The sequence below is a fragment of the Sminthopsis crassicaudata genome, chromosome 2 (genome assembly GCF_048593235.1).
Source record: "Sminthopsis crassicaudata isolate SCR6 chromosome 2, ASM4859323v1, whole genome shotgun sequence".
Taxonomy (NCBI): domain Eukaryota; kingdom Metazoa; phylum Chordata; class Mammalia; order Dasyuromorphia; family Dasyuridae; genus Sminthopsis; species Sminthopsis crassicaudata.
The window spans coordinates 230,726,049-230,743,431 of record NC_133618.1 but is presented as its reverse complement, the minus strand read 5'-3'; the positions used below and the strand labels follow the sequence as shown (position 1 = coordinate 230,743,431).

Here is a 17,383-nt window from a genome sequence, read left to right as displayed (position 1 = left end):
TGAGTGTCTTTTCTCATGATCCTCCATGGATTAAATCAAATGAAAAATCATTAAAAATGATTTTTAAAAATCATTTTGCATATTGAGATATAATTTCTCTCTGAAGTAAAGTGAGATGCCCTTGCCCTAGCTGTTTCTGACAGCCTAGCGAGGTGAGGAGGTGATCCTGCAGGCTCTCAAATGCCCAGATATGAAAAGCAGACTCCCCCAGGGAGGGGTTGCTGGCGTGAAGGGTGGAGAGGAGCTGGGACAGCTGCTAGCTGGGCAGCTTTTCCTCTCAGGGCTCCAGCCATCCTAGCTCAAGACTCCCCTCTGCCTTCTCAATGGGTTATGGGACCTCACCTTGAGGTGAATGAAAATGTCATCCGGAATGTGGGGAGGAAAGAATGCTGAGCTGCGTCCAAACCTACTCTTGTTTGTGTTTCATTCTCTGAGTGACATCAGAATCCTTGGAGTATAAGACCCACAGGACTGGACTGGAGCCATCGGCTACACACACACACACACACACACACACACACACACACACTCACACACACACTGCTGCCTTCCAGCTGCGAGGGAATGATATGGTGAAGCCAGAGAGCCGGGAGCACCATGAGAACTCCACGGGAGAGGCCTCTCCTCGCGCTCTCTATCCTCTGCCTCCTGTCTGAGGTAAGGGAATTGCTACACCTTACTGTATTCAAGTTCTCTCGTTTGAGACTTAAAAAAAAAAAAAAAAAAAAAAAAAGGGAGGGGGGAGAGCAAAGATTTACCACATGCGCTTCTCTCCACATCTCCCCATGACCCTGAGCCCCACCAAGCTGCCTCCCCCTGCATGCCCTCCGTTCTGTCCCCATCCCTGAGCTCTGGGTCAGCCCTTTCACCCCGAGATCCGGGAAAAGGATTGATGCCTTCTCTCCCAACATCTCGGAGAGGAGAGAGCCAATGAGTGACTTTAGTAGTAGTACATCAGTGGCAAGGTTGCGCTCAGGACTCCGTCGGTCCGCTGCCTTCTAGGGCAAGCGAGGTGGCTGCAAGCAGGCAGTCATTTCCAGTGCTGCTCCTGGAAATCGTGGAACATTGATTAAGGCAACGGCAGCAGATGTGCACCAGGCTGGGCTGGACAGCACTGCGTGGGCGCTGACTTAGGGCTGCCGGCTCTTTGCAGTTGCCATCGGTCTATCCCTCCGGAATTCCTCGGATCCTTGTTCCAGGCATCTCCCGAGTTGGAAATACCACAAGGCATGATATCACTGCAATTTCGTGCTCGTTGGCAAGCTGACCCAATCACTTTACTTTCCGGGCTGTAGGTATCTGGGGCAAAAACTGCTCGAGTGCCATGTACTTCTCAATGGTGCCCAGGGGCCCATCTCAGACGTGAGTGCATTGCTTCAGACTTCAGTGATTGAACATCTCCCTCCTCTCTCTCTCTCTCCCTCCCTGTTTCCCTCCCTCCCTCCTTCCTTCCTTCCTTCCTTCCTTCCTTCCTTCCTTCCTTCCTTCCTTCCTTCCTTCCTTCCTTCCTTCCTTCCTTCCTTCCTTTCTTCCTCCCTCCATCCCTCCCTCCATCCCTCCCTCTCTTCCTTCCTTCCTCCCTCCTTTCCTTCACTCCTTTTCTCCCTCTCCTACTTTTCTACTTCCCTTCCTCTTTTCCTTCCTTCCTTCCTTCCTTCCTTCCTTCCTTCCTTCCTTCCTTCCTTCCTTCCTTCCTTCCTTCCTTCCTTCCTTCCTTCCTTCCTTCCTTCCTTCCTTCCTTCCTTCCTTCCTTCCTTCCTTCCTTCCTCCCTTCCTCCCTTTCTCCTTGTTTCTCTTCCTCCCTCCCTTCCTTCCTCCCTCCTTTCTTTCCTTCACTCTTTTTCTCCCTCCCCTCCTTTTCTATTCCCTTCTTTTTCTCTCCATTCTTTTGTTCCCTTCCCTTCTCCTCCTTCCCTTCCTTTTTCCCATCCCTTTCCTTCCTTTGTTCCATCCCTTTCTCTTCTCTTTTTTCCTTTCTTTTCCATTCTCTTCCTTTTTCTTTCTTCTCTCTACCTCCCCCTTTTCCTCCTTTTCTCTTTTCTCATTTCTTTTTCTACTCTCTCTCTTCTTTCCCTCTTTTCTGCCATTATTCTATTTATCTATACCATGCAAGGAAAAGACAGGGAGACTAAAGGCAGGAGATCTAAGAACCCCCTTTCCCTAGTATCTCTTTATCTTGTTCCTTTCACATGCCTCTAGAAAGAAGCAATTAAAGAATCCTGTACAGAAAGGGACATATGACTTCCAAAAAATATTGGAAGCAGGAAGAAGAGCTGATGGCCAGGGAAGGCTACTTGGGAAGGGGAGGGGAGGTAGTGGGGAAGGACTGGGAGCCACTATGGAAACAAGGTACCTAGAATAAAAAAGAACTTAAGAAGATTAACACCGACAACAACAACCCCCCCAAAAAACAAAAAAAAAAACCTCTCTTAGATACACTCTCCCCTCCCCTCTTCCCCCATTGCTTCTTCCTCTCCCAAGAATCTGGCTAGAAGCCTATGCTATGAGCAAAGGATTTAGTCATCATGAACACTTAAAACCAAAACAGTTTTTTGGGAGAAAAATTAGATTCTTTCAGACAGGTTGTGGATTTCTAAATTAGAGGCAGGGGAGAAGGGTAAAGGAAAGAGTGGGTAAGTGATAGGTCTGGGCCAGTAGCACTGAATCTAGGGAGGAAGAAGGTCATAAACTCTTGGTACGCTTTGATCACAGAATCAAAGATTTCAATCTGGAAGGGCTATTGAGTCCAACGTTCTTTTTTTATACATAGGAATCTGAGGCACAGAGAGATTAAGTGACACAGCTGGAAATTGGGTTTTTTAAAATAGATTTTCTAACTCTACAGATAAATAAAGTGAGGCCCAGAGAGGGAAAATAACATGTTCAAAATCACACAGCTATTTAATGCTTAATATGTCTACATGTATATGTTACTCTACCCCTAAAATCATTTTTGTTTCTTTTCTTCTCTTCCTTTTTTTTCCTTCTTTTTCCAAATTCTGTCCATTCTGGAAGCCAAGAGATTTAAATTTGAGTTCCAGTTTTGCCACTAAGCTACCTGTGTGATCCTGGGGAAATTACTCACTTTATAGGCTCATAAGGCTTATATGTACAGGGAACTTCTGAGATCATTTGGCTCAAGTGGCTCATTAAAAGAAATCAAATAGAGGAATACACAGAGACTTGTCCAAGATCACTCCTTATGAGGTTACATATAGAATAGGGGTTCAGACCTAGGTTTTTAGACTCTAAATGTAATGTATCCTTCCACAGGTTACCTTAAAGAAAATCATAGAATCATAGATTAGAGATCAGTTAGTCCATGCTTGGAGAGCTAAATATGTAGCTTGTTCAAAATCACACTGGGAGGGATTTGAACCTAGATCCAATGGCTCCAAATTCAGCACATCTTCCACTATGCTAGGATTGTTCCAGAAGGAATTGTAGCCATTCCCAATCATTAGTCTCTTGAGGAAACTAACTCAGCATGAGAACTAGGTTTGGAGTGGGTCTCTGGGACTTTATTATTATAAAATGGGTGCCATGGTGAGACAGTGGAAAGAGATAAATATATGAAAAGACAAGAGATTTTTAAAAATAAAAGATAAAAATTTCAGGTACACAATAGGCATTCCCATCCATAGAAAGATTTTGATATAGGCTTCAATATTCAATTGCTTTTAAAGAGGCTGGTAAAACTATGAATTTGCCTATAGAGCAGATTATAGTACTACCTTTGTCCCAAGCTATATCTATATTTCACTATCTCTATCTATCTATCTATCTATATTTCAGTTTTCTATCTCTTTCTCTATCTATTATCTATCTAATTTCCCAAAGGACTTTGGGAGGGGGGTTGGAAATGACTGCATAGAAGCATCATCATATGAATGCTACATGTAATGACTTCCCAAGGGAAAGAGCTTTGGAGCAAAGAAGGATAGAAAGTGTCACACTTTTCTTATCTCCTGCCTGGTGATGACAGTTTCAGTGTTGAAGAAGAGGCTCTGAGAGTAAAACTTTTATTGAGATTGTTGCCTTAGAAGGAGCCCCATAGCACTTCAGCTGAAGAGAAGGCAGTAGCACCTTGTCCAAGACAGTAGCTGCCCATCAATTAGTGAGCTGCTGTATCCTGAGTGGCTTAACACATCCTAACAGCAGCTGTCTGTAGCCAGTGACTCATGGCATGAATGTATGTTACTGATTTGTCCTTGCTGAAGGGGTTCAATCTTAGTCTCTAGGCAGAATAGCCTCAAATTTAAAGTATTTACTACAAAGCATTTGCCCCATTGAGCTTATTTCTGAATACAGCAAGAAAATAGATGAAAGTCATTCCTCTACTTATGGAAACTGGCATTTCTGCTATCAGAACCAAGTAACTACTGGGCTACATGCCTATGGTCATCATTTACTGGGTTCAGTGGGCTGCCAGTTCCTTGACCGAATCTCACATGATTTACTTTTGCGTGATCTGTTGCACCTCCAACGCTCATTATCTAAGAGCCAAAAAGAACATTTACAAAAAGACAAAGAGACAGAGGTACTATGTTCATACCCACATATTTGCCCAGGTGGAGAGACAGAAGTCATTCTTGGGAAGTCATTGCTTTGACGATTTCTCTCTCTCTCCACCAGGAGGCTTACCACAATCTCTGCCAGGAAAGAGAGTTCAGTTTAACTGGTTAACATTTTTGTTTGCACACCCACTTCTGAGTCAGTAACCAGTTAAAAGGCTTTTCTTTGGCACACAGCAAGTGGTCAAAAACAGTTGTAGAGTACCTCTGCATGCTCCAAAGTCCATGTGAAGGATTTCATCAGGCAGATCATGCTGGACATGTTCACAAGGTTTGGACTACTATTCGATAGTCATATGTTAAATTGACTTGAATTGAATCCTTGTTCTACCACTAAATAGCTTTATGTGACCTTGAATAAGTTACTTCCCCTGAATTTCTTCCTAGATAAAATTATTGGGTAAGACTACATGGTCTCAAAGATTTATTCCATCTCTAAATTCAATTCAGTATCCTCATAAGACAGCTGTAGGTTGCTTTCTAAATATGTAGACTCTCAGCTTGCATGTAGCATAGTTATCTCATCTGAAATCTAGCTTTCTCCAAAGGGGACTTTAATTTTTGTCTTTTTGAACAGTAAGACAAGAATTAGAGTTAGGCTCTTGCTCTTTCCCTTACCTCTCTCCAAGAAGGGTTTTGGGCTAGAATAACATCTACCCACCTCAAACAATAATAGTCTAGGGTTAGAATATTTTGTGGGGTTCAAGACAAATGCTACTTTCCCTGAGTCCTCTCAAAGGGATAGTAATGCTTAGTTTGCCACTGCTAGTTTTTCTCCCTTCCACCAAATGTTGGCTCCACAAAAGATCATTATAAATAGCCAGTATACCTCTTTACTAAATAAGCAGTAAAGAGAAATTAGAGAAGTTATTCAGATTAAAATAGACCAAAGAAGGCATAAAAATAAAAGAACTCTTCATCTGGGAGTGAGAAAAGATTTTAGCTGTCAAGAAGAGAAAATACTCTCATCAAGGGGAATTTGCTTTTAAGAGTCTCTAGTGTTGCAAGTTCTGGAAGTCAAAGTTGATGTTGGGGGCCAGCTCCCCATATGTTGGCTTTTCTAATGGAAGTCTAACTATCACTCAAAAGTCTTAATTTGTCTCTCTCAACTACTCTCTAGGATCTGTAACTTTGACATCCCTTCTACCTTCTCATAGCTTAAAAGTATTGTAACTCAGCATTATTTCAGCCAATTAGGAATCATGTCCCTTTATCACCTCTCTGTTGCTCGGCTTCCCATATATTTTCACAGTTCTCATTTCATTATTTTGTTCTTATGACATTGGGGATAAAGGTAGGGCAAATTAGTCTCTCCACTCTCTCCCTCTCTTCTCTCTCTCTCTCTCTCTCTCTCTCTCTCTCTCTCTCTCTCTCTCTCTCTCTCTCTCTCTCTTTCTCTTTCTCTCACACAAAGAGAGACAGAAAGACAGAGACAGAGACAGAGAGATAGGATTGGTTAGAGTCTCACAGAATGGCAGAACTAGGACTTAAATCTGATTCATCTGATTTCTAATCCAGGGCTTTTTATATTAAAGCTGCCTCAGAACTCTGTAGAAATGGGAGTTGCTATCATTGATCATTGATCAGTCTTCCTGACATTCCTGTCCTGAAACCAAGTGACCAAGGTTTTTGTCTTTACAGGTGTGTGCCCAGCTTTGCCGGATGCCATGTACCTGTCCCTGGTTACCCCCACGTTGCCCTCCTGGGGCACCTGTGGTCCTGGACGGTTGTGGCTGCTGCAGGGTGTGTGCTCGAAGGCTGGGGGAGCCCTGTGACCAACTAAATATCTGTGACCAGAGCCAGGGGCTGGTATGCAACTACAGTACCACCCTGGGAGACAGGAGAGGCACCTGTAACTGTAAGCATGTTTGTGACCTTAGAAGGGGTAAGGATGGGAAGCAGACTGGGTATAAAGGATTGGAATTTCCTCCAGGGCTAGTCTTCAACAAATGAACTTCCTTTTTCTGAGAGCAGAGGCACCAGGGACATCTGGAAGTTGTCCAGACTCCCTTTGAGCACAAGCTGCCTTGGACTTGGCCTTTGGAGTCATTTCCTGGGTAGGACAGTGTCTGGGGTAAGGTTGTCTTCACTGAAATCACAAGGAACAGAAAGATTTCAGGCCAAAAAGTCTCATAATGTGAGATACAGAAAGGACCTAAAAACATATAGAATGATAGATCTGAACGAAACATTAGCGGTCATCCAGTTCAACACTATCATCTTATAGAAAAAGAAATTGAAAGGAACTAATTTGTCCATGTTCACCCAGCTAAAAAGTATCAGAGCCAAGATTTAAATATAGCATTCTTGAACTCTAGGGTGTATGATTCTCCCAGGCTTCCAATGGACTTCTTAAGGAGACATTACTACTGGTTGAGAGTGGTCAAGAAAGGGTTTCTGGAGAAGATAGAGCTTGAGGTAGACTATGAAGAACCCTACAACTAGCCAGTTCCACTAGTACCTACCTACTTCAGGAACCGAAGTCTGCTGAGGATCCTTTGGAGTAACTTAAATTAAGAATCTAAGTAATTTTTTTTGGCTTAGAAGAGTTATCAAGTGACAGAATTTTAGAGATGGAAGGGAATAAAAATATAGTTTTAAGTGAAAGGACCTCAGAGGCCATCTAATCTAATTTTATTTTATAAACAAATCATGTAACCTCTCTTCAGTTTCCTTGAAATATAATATGATATAATATAATATAATATAATATAATATAATATAATATAATATAATATAATATAATATAATATAATATAATATAATATAATATAATATAATATAATATAATATAATATAATATAATATAATATAATATAATATATAGTCACAAAGAAAGAATTCAGATACAGAGGAACCACTCTCAGGATCATACCATAGAGTAGCTGAGAGCTCAGAATACAATATTTCATAAGGAAAAGGATATGGACTTATCATCAAGAATAACTTAGAGGGGGCAGCTAGGTGGCGCAGTGGATAGAGCACCAGCCTTGAATTCAGGAGGACCGGAGTTCAAATCTGGTCTCAGACACTTAACACTTCCTAGCTGTGTGACCCTGGGCAAGTCACTTAACCCCAGTCTCAAAAAAAAAAAACAAAGTTGTCAAAAAGATGAACAAAAGACAGACAAAAGTTAGTCATTCTGTCACTTAGCTGCACTTTCTGTGTATACCCGAAGTGCATTGCTAAGGTAAAAGGCAAAGAATTTAAAAATGTAAAGCCAAAATAATTTAAATAGATTTAATAGATTAAAAGTGTTGCCACATCTTATGCATATCCCAAAATTCTCTTCTCTTGTTTAGAAGAGAAGATCTTGGGGATATAGTCTGTGCAGTGATGACTTTACTAGTAGGATTATAAGAAATGCCAATGGAATGGGCAAAGTCAAATTCAATGCCTAAAGGCAAAATATTTGTAAGCCAATCCATAAACTGTCTTAAATGCATGTGAAATTTCTACAATGGAAAAATGGTTGATCACATGTCTAGCTGCTTCTCCAGATTGGAATGAAGCCATAATGTCCATTGGTCTTAAAACATTAAATTTCAAACCATAAGGGTTTTTGTCCTATAGGGAGTATAGGAGAGTGAAAGAAAGATAAGCTGTGTAGCCTTCTGCCATGCTCTTAGCTTCCTCTTTAGTTATCACAATTTGCAAATATAAGATTCTAGCAGCCTGATTATAAATGATTTGAAGGTCCACTCTGAAAATGGACATGTAGGGTATATTTATCTGAGTGCTTTCTCACTCGCTCTCAAAGTTCTTAAAAGAGCTAATACCTTTTCAGTGGCCTGCCACTCATACAGTTAATGAAAAAAGAATACTCGGCTATGTCCCTGAATTCTTTTGCCTAAAAATCAAAGTTTGAGTTTCTGATACCGAATTATACTTCAGGAGTGTGAATCAATAAATCTGATATTACTTTCCCTCCTGGGTCAAAGATCACACACTGTCTATTTATTCTAGTGATTAAAACAGCAAATTTCCAAACCATTCTAAACAACTCTCCAAAGACGATCCTAGCAGTTTTACAAGTATAAAACTCCACTCTCTCTAACTGCAAGGTCTTATCCCTGTAAGGTTTCTTAGAAATTAACTGAACTGTATTTAAAAATTTTTTCTGATTATAGTCAATACCCCACAATTCCTTTTTGCCTGGGGCCATAAAGCCTACTTCTGTCTTTTGAAATGAAGACACAGGAGTTTTAAATGGATTAATGGGCAGTGCAGATGATATTATTGCCCTTCCTTTTCCTCCTCCCCCTTCTCCTCCTTCTCCCTTGGCCCATGAAGGTGAGGCTGAGGGAAGAGGAATTGGAAAATTCCCCAAAGGCTGATTTAAAATCCAAACCGAGCTTTGCACATAAAAAGAACTACACCTCTTCTTAAAGGAAGAGTAATCAATAGATTCCTTAAAACAATAATGCACAAGGTAAACCAACAAAATGCTAAGAATTTCTCCAACTGAAGTCCATGTGGTTCATTTATTTCCCTCCTTAGCTTCAGCCACTGGTTTGAACTCTTCCTGTTCTATCTGTAGTAACCTAGCTTTTTCTTCTTTCTCTATTTCAATCTCTAGTTTAACCTGCAATTCCAGCAATTCTTGCTTGGAAACTTTGCTCATTCAGCATCATGGAACTTCAGGCCCTACAGTGGTCTGGGATTCCCACCCTTGTTATTACTCTGTAGACTTCATCTGAGGCTAGAAGTTGGAACTGAGGCCCTGTTCTTCCCCAAGGTCTGGCCATATCACTGCTACTTGCTTCTGAAATTTCTCCTTTCCTTACACTTCCAAGCACCTGCAATATCTCCTTACTTGGGAATACCACCCTGGGTTTGTCATACAGCCTGTATAGTGGGTAATAAATGGTTTCTGTTCCTGTTGAGGTGCCCTAGTATAGTTCTGGGAATGCTCTGATATGAGTCTGAACTTTCTCTTGCCTGGTACTTTCCTTGATCCTTTTCCCTGTGTTCTCTGCATGGCGCTCCTAGTCAGACTCTGTCCTCTCTAACCACAAACTGGGCTGGAAAAAATTGTGACTCTTTCTTAGATTTCATTAACAGAATTTGGTCTGAAACAACATTTCCTAGACCTATTTGGAGAAGTTTAGGGGGTTAGCTCTCTGTACTCTTCATGGCACTATGCTAATTGATGGTATTTCCCATAATATAGATTTTATGGACTTGAAACCTGAAGCCTAAATGAAGTGACATCCAAAGCCACACAGCAAATTAATGGCACACGTGGGATCAAATCCTGGTCTTCTTTTAGTACAGTTCTCTTTCTAAGGAAGCCAGGAGCCTGAAGGAGGGGTATTCTCTGTCATTTGCTCACATGCCACACTCATATGTGCTCAAAGCCACACATAAGCACATTTATTCTCTGGTTTGCCTGGGAGTATATTGAGTATCAGAAAGAAAGGAAGTCCTTGAGTTTTCAGGTCTGGTCCCTGCCCAACTCAGGCATGAGAGGAGTGAGCCTCCTGACAGCTGTCATGAAAGGTACCAGAAAAAAAACTAAGATTAAAGCTCTCCCCCACCCCCACTGTTTCCTCCACAACTGATTTTCCTAAACAGATGCCACTGTTTACAAGACAATCTTATCGACTAGGAGACAGGAGGTCTCCAGGGACTCATACCCCAGCCTGTCTGCAGCAGGAGATTAAGGTGGCAGCCAGCTACTCCTTGGTTTCTAGGAAACGGGTGTCCACATGGCATTAGCCCAAAGTTGTATAGGGTTTACAGTCTGAACTGACCTCTTACTTTTGGGAGGCCACATGTGAACATGGTAGTAGGGGGACAATGTGTGCTCCCACCTACCCTCTAGCTCTTTGAGGAAAAGACTGGGAGCCAGACTCTCATTCAAAACTGCTCCAATTTGCACTTCTAACAAGTCTTTATTTAACACTGGCAACCTGTTCTCCACAATGGGAGGTAAATAAGCAAGGTAGAAGAGTAGAAAGACCTCTGAAATTGAAGACAGATCCTGAATTTGCTCATTTCAAGTCCCCATAGTCCCCCTTCTTACTTTTTAACTCTACATTTTTTATGGCAGATTCCCTGAAAGCTAGATCTGAAACTGTCTCGGTTTTTCCTGTGTTGGGGAATTCTCCTTTTACCAATAACATTCAGTCCCAAGTGACTTGTGAGGAGGGGGTAATCCGGAATTTGTCACTTACTTACATTCATCTGTAACATGAGAGGAGATCTCTAACATCTCTCTTAGCTCTGGTTCATAAGATATAAAGATACAAAAAGACAAAATCTCTTTCCTCAAGGAGGTCATAGACTAGTTGGGAAGACAAATCATACACATCTGAAACAAGTCCAGAAGAAGTCCCAAGAAGTCCTAAATTATGAGAGACAGGATGTTGTGGTATATTGCATTCTAATCTGGGGACATGGGTTGGAATCCTGGCTCTGATACTTACTATCAGTTATGTGGCTCCATAGTGCAAAGAGCACTTGGTATCAAGAAGACAATTTCTTGAATTCAAATTTGACTTCAGACACTTACTAGCTGTGTAATATTGAGTCAAGTCACTTAACTTGTCTACCTTAGTTCCTTACCTGTAAAAAGATCTGGAGAAGGAAATGGCAAACCAGTCCAGTATCTTTGCCAAAACAAACAAATACATAATCCAAATCGTCAAACGCAACTGAACAACAAAATAGCAACAAAATTATTAATAGGGTTCCATATTAACTGCTCTATTGTCTAATACACAGGGTAACAACTGCTGATTATGCTGAATAGATTTGATACTTTGTTTCTTTAAATATATGTGAGTGACTGTTGCTATACCTGGCTGGGTGTTGGGGTCTTGATTTTTCCCTTCACAGTTCCAGAGGATGATGGCAGCTGTGAGGTGAATGGGAGGGTCTACCAAGATGGGGAGACCTTTCAGCCGAGTTGCAAATTCCAATGCCACTGCTCAGATGGGGGCTTCACCTGCATCCCCCTCTGTAATGAGGATGTGCGGCTGCCCAGCTGGGACTGTCCCTACCCTAAAAGAGTTGATGTCCCTGGAAAATGCTGCCAAGAATGGATATGTGACCAGGGAGTCCAACCCATCCCAGCAGCAGGTAATGTACCAAACCCAGGGTCAGTCAAGTCTGACTCAGTACCTCCTAGTCCACATTCCTTCCCCTCCACTCTCTGCTGTCCCCAAACTTTCCCATTGTCTTAGCTCATACAGGAAGGTGTGGAGCAGTAACTGCAATGCTTCCTTTCTTTTGTTTTATTAGAGCTTCCACTGTGATTTTGTTAAACACCTAGAGCAATGGTCCACAAACTTTTTAAATAGGGGGCCAGTTCACTGTCCCTCAGACTATTGCAGTTCCAGACTATAGTAAAAACAAAACCTCACACTCTATCTCCACCCCTCAGCCCATTTGCCATAACCCAGCGGGCCGCATAAAGGTCCTTAGAGGGCTGCATCTGGACCGCTGGCCATAGTTTGAGAACCCCTGACGTAGAGTGTATAAAGTTTAGTTGCTGGGTAAGATAAAAAGTTTAAATGATGATGATGATGATGATGCTAATAACAATAGTAAGAATTCTCAGCACAGCAGGGTTTACAAAGTACTTCCCTCACAGCAGTCTGTGATATGAAGTTGAGAATATAAGTGTAATTTCCTCCAGTTTACCAATTGCCTCCATGATACCAAGACCAAGAATGGTTAAGTGATTTATATAATTGTAGGATTTAGAAAAGGAATTAGAAATCATTCAGTTCTATTCCATTCAATCCAGCCCTAAACATTATTACATTGCCTAGTATGTGCCAGTTAATGTGCTAGGTAGATATTGAAAAGTTTAAAAAAAAAAAAAAAACCTGTTACCTATAGGATGGAGGAGTAAGGGAAAGGAAAAGAAAGAAAAAGAGAAGGTTCAGAGAAAGTTTTCAGGAGGAGGTGGCATTTAGGTTGGATCTTCAATATTTCAATAAATAGAAGGGCAAGGTGGACACTTCAGGCACAGGGAAGATAAGTAAAGACCATAGATTTATATTGGAAGAAACTTTAGAGGTCAAGTTCAAATCCCTCATTTTACAGATGAGAAAAGTAAGGCAAGAAAGGCTATGTGTCTTGTACAGGTTCACATAATTAATAAATATCTGAAGTGAGATTTGAATTCAAAGTTGACCAGACTACAAGTCTATCCACTATATGAGTGTAGAATTGGGAAAGAGTGAGTTATGTATGGAGGAGATAGCAAATAATCTAATATGACTGGAGCACAGATTCCATAGAAGGATGTAAAATATAAGATTAAAAAGGCAGGATGGAGGCTGATTGGGAAAGACCTTGAATGTTGGATTAAGTCAAACTGAGACCTGAGAAAGATCTTAACTTAAAAAGGTCAAGGTCTCCCACTGCATCCAGGACTATCTCCCATTATCCTGATCTATATCTTGCCACTAAACCCAGATGACTCTGGAGAACAAAATGAGGCTGATATCCTTGCACAGCCTCTCTCACCTAAATCCAATTTACTAATATGTTACAGCATCACCTTCCTGATATCATGGCTCTCTTTGAGGAGGAAGGACAAACAACAACAAGAAGCTTAAATTTTATTTAGTGGGCAATAGGAAGCCAGTAAAAGTTTCTGAGCAGAGGAGCAATAGACAGAATAGCTATGCATAAGGAAGATATTTAGCCCTATATGAAAGATTGGAGGGGGGATGACTAGAGGTAGAGAATCTTAGTCTGAAACCATTTTAACAGTTCAAGCAAAGGACAATTCCATGGAGATAAAGGAGAGGCAAGAGGCAAGAAAGCAGAGCCTGGATGAACTAGTGTAACTCTCTATGTTCATTAACTCCTGCAATCTTAAACTCTTCTAAAATCCCTGCTACATCCCTGAACAGAGAGGGACAGGGAAAGTCTGGTCATAGAGCTTGATCACATATAAAAATGTTCCCATGTGTGATACTGGTCACTGGAGGCTTTGAGCTTTTGACATAGCATGGGACAACACAAGTAATTTGACTTGTTCCAAAATCAGTCCCTACAAGCCCATGGAAATGGAGATTTTTGTGGTGTTGTAGAGAGATATTAATGCATCCCTCATTGTGCTGTGGGGGACACCTACTCCTAGCTGGCTGCCTATATCTCATTCTGGCTCTTGCTGTCAAAAGTTGAGTTTCTAAGAAATTGCTGATGCAATGTCTCATGCTTCCTTCCTGGTCAGTAGCCCGGTTCCTGGGACCTCCAGTACCATTGTCCCCTCAATTTGTCTGCCAGGACTGGAGCACATTGTGGGGCCCTTGTTCAGCTACCTGTGGGCTGGGTGTGGCCACCCGGGTGACCAATCAGAATCCATACTGCCGGCTGGAGATCCAGCATCGTCTGTGCCTCCTGAGGGACTGTCCTCCTTTAAGAGCTCCCTACCGCAGTGTCTCCAATACCCCTTAAGGGGAGGTGTTCCTGTCCATGCTTGTGGATAGAAGCTTCTGGGACAAGAAAGCCTCCAACTTGTCAAACTTGGAGACTGCCTGCCAACCTCATCTCCCTCTGAGGCTTCCTTCAGGCTGCTCTGACCTTTTGCTTCAATACCTTCCTTTGAAAGAAACTCATCCTCTCAAATGGAGGTACCGATAAGGCTCCTATCTACCTTCCAGCCTCTAGAACTCATGATTAAATGTTGAGCTTTTCCAAGACACTCTAACCAGCCAAGACTCAATGAGCATATATAGACTTAAGTCATCTTAGCAGCACAGAATATGGGGGAAAAAAACCTTCAAGATCATCTAGGATCCATGGGATAGACATCAAAGGGTCTGTGAATGTAAATGGGAAAATTACTTATTTAATTTCACTAACCTTTAAAATTTGCCTCTAGTAGGTATTTAAAAGAACATTATTCAGAGAAATGGTTTACAAGCTTTATCAGACTGCCAAAGGTGTCTGTGACACAAAAAATTAAGAACTTCCAATCTAGTGCAACCCTTCATTCTTCAGAAGAAACCGAGACCTAGCAAAGAACTATTTAATTGATAAGACCGTTCTCTTTTCTTTTACATTTATATTTCACTTTATTTTTTATGTTTCTTTTTTATTTTTTAAAATAACATTTTACATTTCCTAATTACTCATAAAGAAAAATTTTAACATTCATTAATTTTTTTGAGGGTCAAAGTCTTTTCTTTCTCTCACTTCTCCCCTCTCCTCAAGACTATAAACCATTTAATATAGGTTATATATGTGCAACCATGCAAAACATATTTCTGCATTAGTCATATTGTGAAAGAAGACACAGACTAAGAACATGGGGGGAAAAGTGAAAAACAGTATGCTTTGATCTGCATTCAGAATCTATCAGTTCTTTCTCTGACCGTGAATCGCATTTTTCATCATGAGTCTTTTGGAACTGAACAGACTGTTCTTAAGGAAAAAAACCCCACAAGAACTTAACTTTCCTATTTACCCAAGACTGAACATGTGAACAAAGTCACAGAATCCCCACAATAGAAGAATCTTCATATATTCTCTACTGAACATTCTCTAGAAGACAATGCAGAACAAGAATGAATCTCAAGGTTCTCTGAGAGGGCTAGCACTTTAAATAGGACAAGAACACTGTGGAATTGAACCAAGTATCCATTTCTAAGGATTTTTGGCTCTTTATGTTTTTGGAACAGCTCCTTTGCTTATGGGGCCTTAGTTTTTCCCTATGTAAAATGAGGAATCAAGATCAATAATCTATCTTTAAGTCCCTTTCTATCTCCAGTAATCTATTTTTAATGTAGGTGGAGACATGGTTGGCAGCCTCAAGAGAAGGCCCTTCAGAGGTCCAGGGTTCAGTGCGAAAAGCCCATACATTATGCTGGGCTCCCAAGGCTGCCATGGAAGTGACCTCTGGGATCCATAGCTCCACTGGGAGTCAAGTACAATGCATGTGGAAAGCAGTGCCAGTAGTGTTCCTGGCTTTTTATCCCCTAAAGATATGTTTGTTCAATGTACTTCTGAGTCTATTAAAGCATTTTTGTGGAAACTCCTGAGGTCCTATGGCAACCCTTGCCTTTGAATCCCCAGAAGGAAGAGGACACAAGGGTGGGGATATGCTTAAAGCTAATATAGAAGACTCCACATTCTCAGAAATTGGACTATGCATGAAGAAAGTCACAAATAAGGCCTTAGAGAATTTGAATAAAGATATTTCTGATTAAATTTTGGTGAAAACTGTGGAATTTTTTTAAGGGGAAATACTGAAAATCTCAGGTCTTTCTTATACCAAGTCTATCACATGCCATTCTTTGTGCCTAAGTCTAACAGTTTAAAGGCCCATGATTCCAAGATGTCCTCTTCCAAGTTCTTTGATCACTTGCCCTGAGCTAAAAGAACTCACATAATGATGGCTTCTGTTTCTCTCCTCTTTTCTTTCTTTCTTTCTTTTTTTTTTTTTAATTTCAGTAGCATTTTATTTTTCCAAATATATGCAAGGATAGCTTTCAACTTTCATTTTTTTGTAAGACGTGTTCCAAATTTTTCTCCCTCTTTCCCTTGTCTCCCCCTCCCCTAGACAGCAAGCAATCTGATATAGGTTAAACATGTGCAATGCTTTTAAGTGTATTTCCATATTTGTCATGTTGTACAAAAAAAAAAAAAAAAAAAAAAACAAAAAAAAAAAAACAGACCATGAGAAAGAAACAAACAAACAAACAAAAGCTGAAAACACTACTCTTTAATCTGTATTCATTCTCTATAGTTCTCTCTCTGGATGTGGATAGCATTTTCCATCCCAAGTTTATTGGATTTGAATAGCTTTTATTTCTCAAATTTTTTGCTCTCAAAGCTCTTTTAAAGAGCTCTTGTTTATGTGGTTTATATTTATCAATATTTACCACAGTAGAAATTAAAATATCTTCATATTATGATGAAGATGAAAATTATTTTGATCTTGAGAATTTCCTGAAAAAGTTTTGGGGATCCCACTTTGAGAATTGCTGCTCTGATATTTCAAGATTTTCAAAGCACTTTTCTTGTAACAACACTTGGTGAAAGGTTTTATGGGAATTATTATCTTCATTTTATGGAACAGGAAATGGACTTTTGAAAGGAGAAGGTCCCACAGTCAGTAACTGACAGAGCCAGGATTGAATGTAGAGGTAGTATGGCATGGTAGAAAGAATGCAAGTTTTGGAGACAGGCAACCTGGGTTTGAATGTGGCTCTGCCACTTACTATCTTATCCCAGTCACTTAAGTTCCCTGGACTTCAGTTTCCTCAGCTGTAAAATGAGGAGGCTGGACAGTGAGGTGCACATTGGATAGAGTTCCAGGACTGGAATCAGAAAGATTCATCTTCCTGAATTCAAATCTGGCCTGAAGACACTAGCTGTATAACCTTGGGCAAGTCACTTTTCCCTGTTTACCTCATTTTCCTCATCTAAAATGGGCTGGAGAAGGAAATGGCAAACCATCCTAATATCTTTGCCAAGAAAACCCCACATGGGGTTACAAAAAAGTCAGACAAAACTGGAAAATGACTGAACTGAGAAAAAATTAAGTGGTTAGACTCAATGACTTCTAAGGTCTCTCCTAGCTCAGTATCTGATTTTTCAATCCAAGTCTCTAGATTCCAGATTCTGTGATTGCACTCACTATATCATAGAGTTTCATCAATGGCCTTTGTTAAGCAATAAAGGAAATTCAAAGATAAATAAGGTCCAGTCCCTTACCTCAACAAACTTGCAATCTAACAGAAACACAAAGATATGACTGCACAGTGATTTTACTGGTACATCCCAGAAGAGGAAACTCCCTCTACTAAGACAGGTCAATACCTTCTCTAAAATTTATA

General features: G+C 40.7%; 1 protein-coding gene across 2 annotated transcripts; it reads left to right on the top strand.

Moving 5' to 3' along the window:
• Positions 1-267: 267 nt before the first annotated feature.
• On the top strand, positions 268-15,752 carry CCN5 (cellular communication network factor 5). Of its 2 annotated transcripts, none has more exons than XM_074288512.1 (4): positions 268-657; positions 6,216-6,432; positions 11,418-11,660; positions 13,774-15,752. In XM_074288512.1, the coding sequence occupies exons 1-4, from the start codon at positions 598-600 to the stop codon at positions 13,995-13,997; spliced, it is 744 nt and encodes a 247-aa protein (XP_074144613.1). In that variant the 5' UTR covers positions 268-597; the 3' UTR covers positions 13,998-15,752. The 2 variants fall into 2 exon arrangements, with proteins under 2 accessions (XP_074144613.1, XP_074144614.1); XM_074288513.1 differs by having other exon boundaries at positions 274-657; positions 13,777-15,752.
• Positions 15,753-17,383: the final 1,631 nt, after the last annotated feature.

Excerpts from the sequence above, each read along its gene's own strand:
- CCN5 (XM_074288512.1), top strand. The coding sequence starts at position 598 with ATGAGAACTCCACGGGAGAGGCCTCTCCTCGCGCTCTCTATCCTCTGC. Across the intron at positions 658-6,215 it reads TCCTCTGCCTCCTGTCTGAG|GTGTGTGCCCAGCTTTGCCG; the intron begins GTAAGGGAATTG and ends TTGTCTTTACAG. Across the intron at positions 6,433-11,417 it reads CAGGAGAGGCACCTGTAACT|TTCCAGAGGATGATGGCAGC; the intron begins GTAAGCATGTTT and ends TTCCCTTCACAG.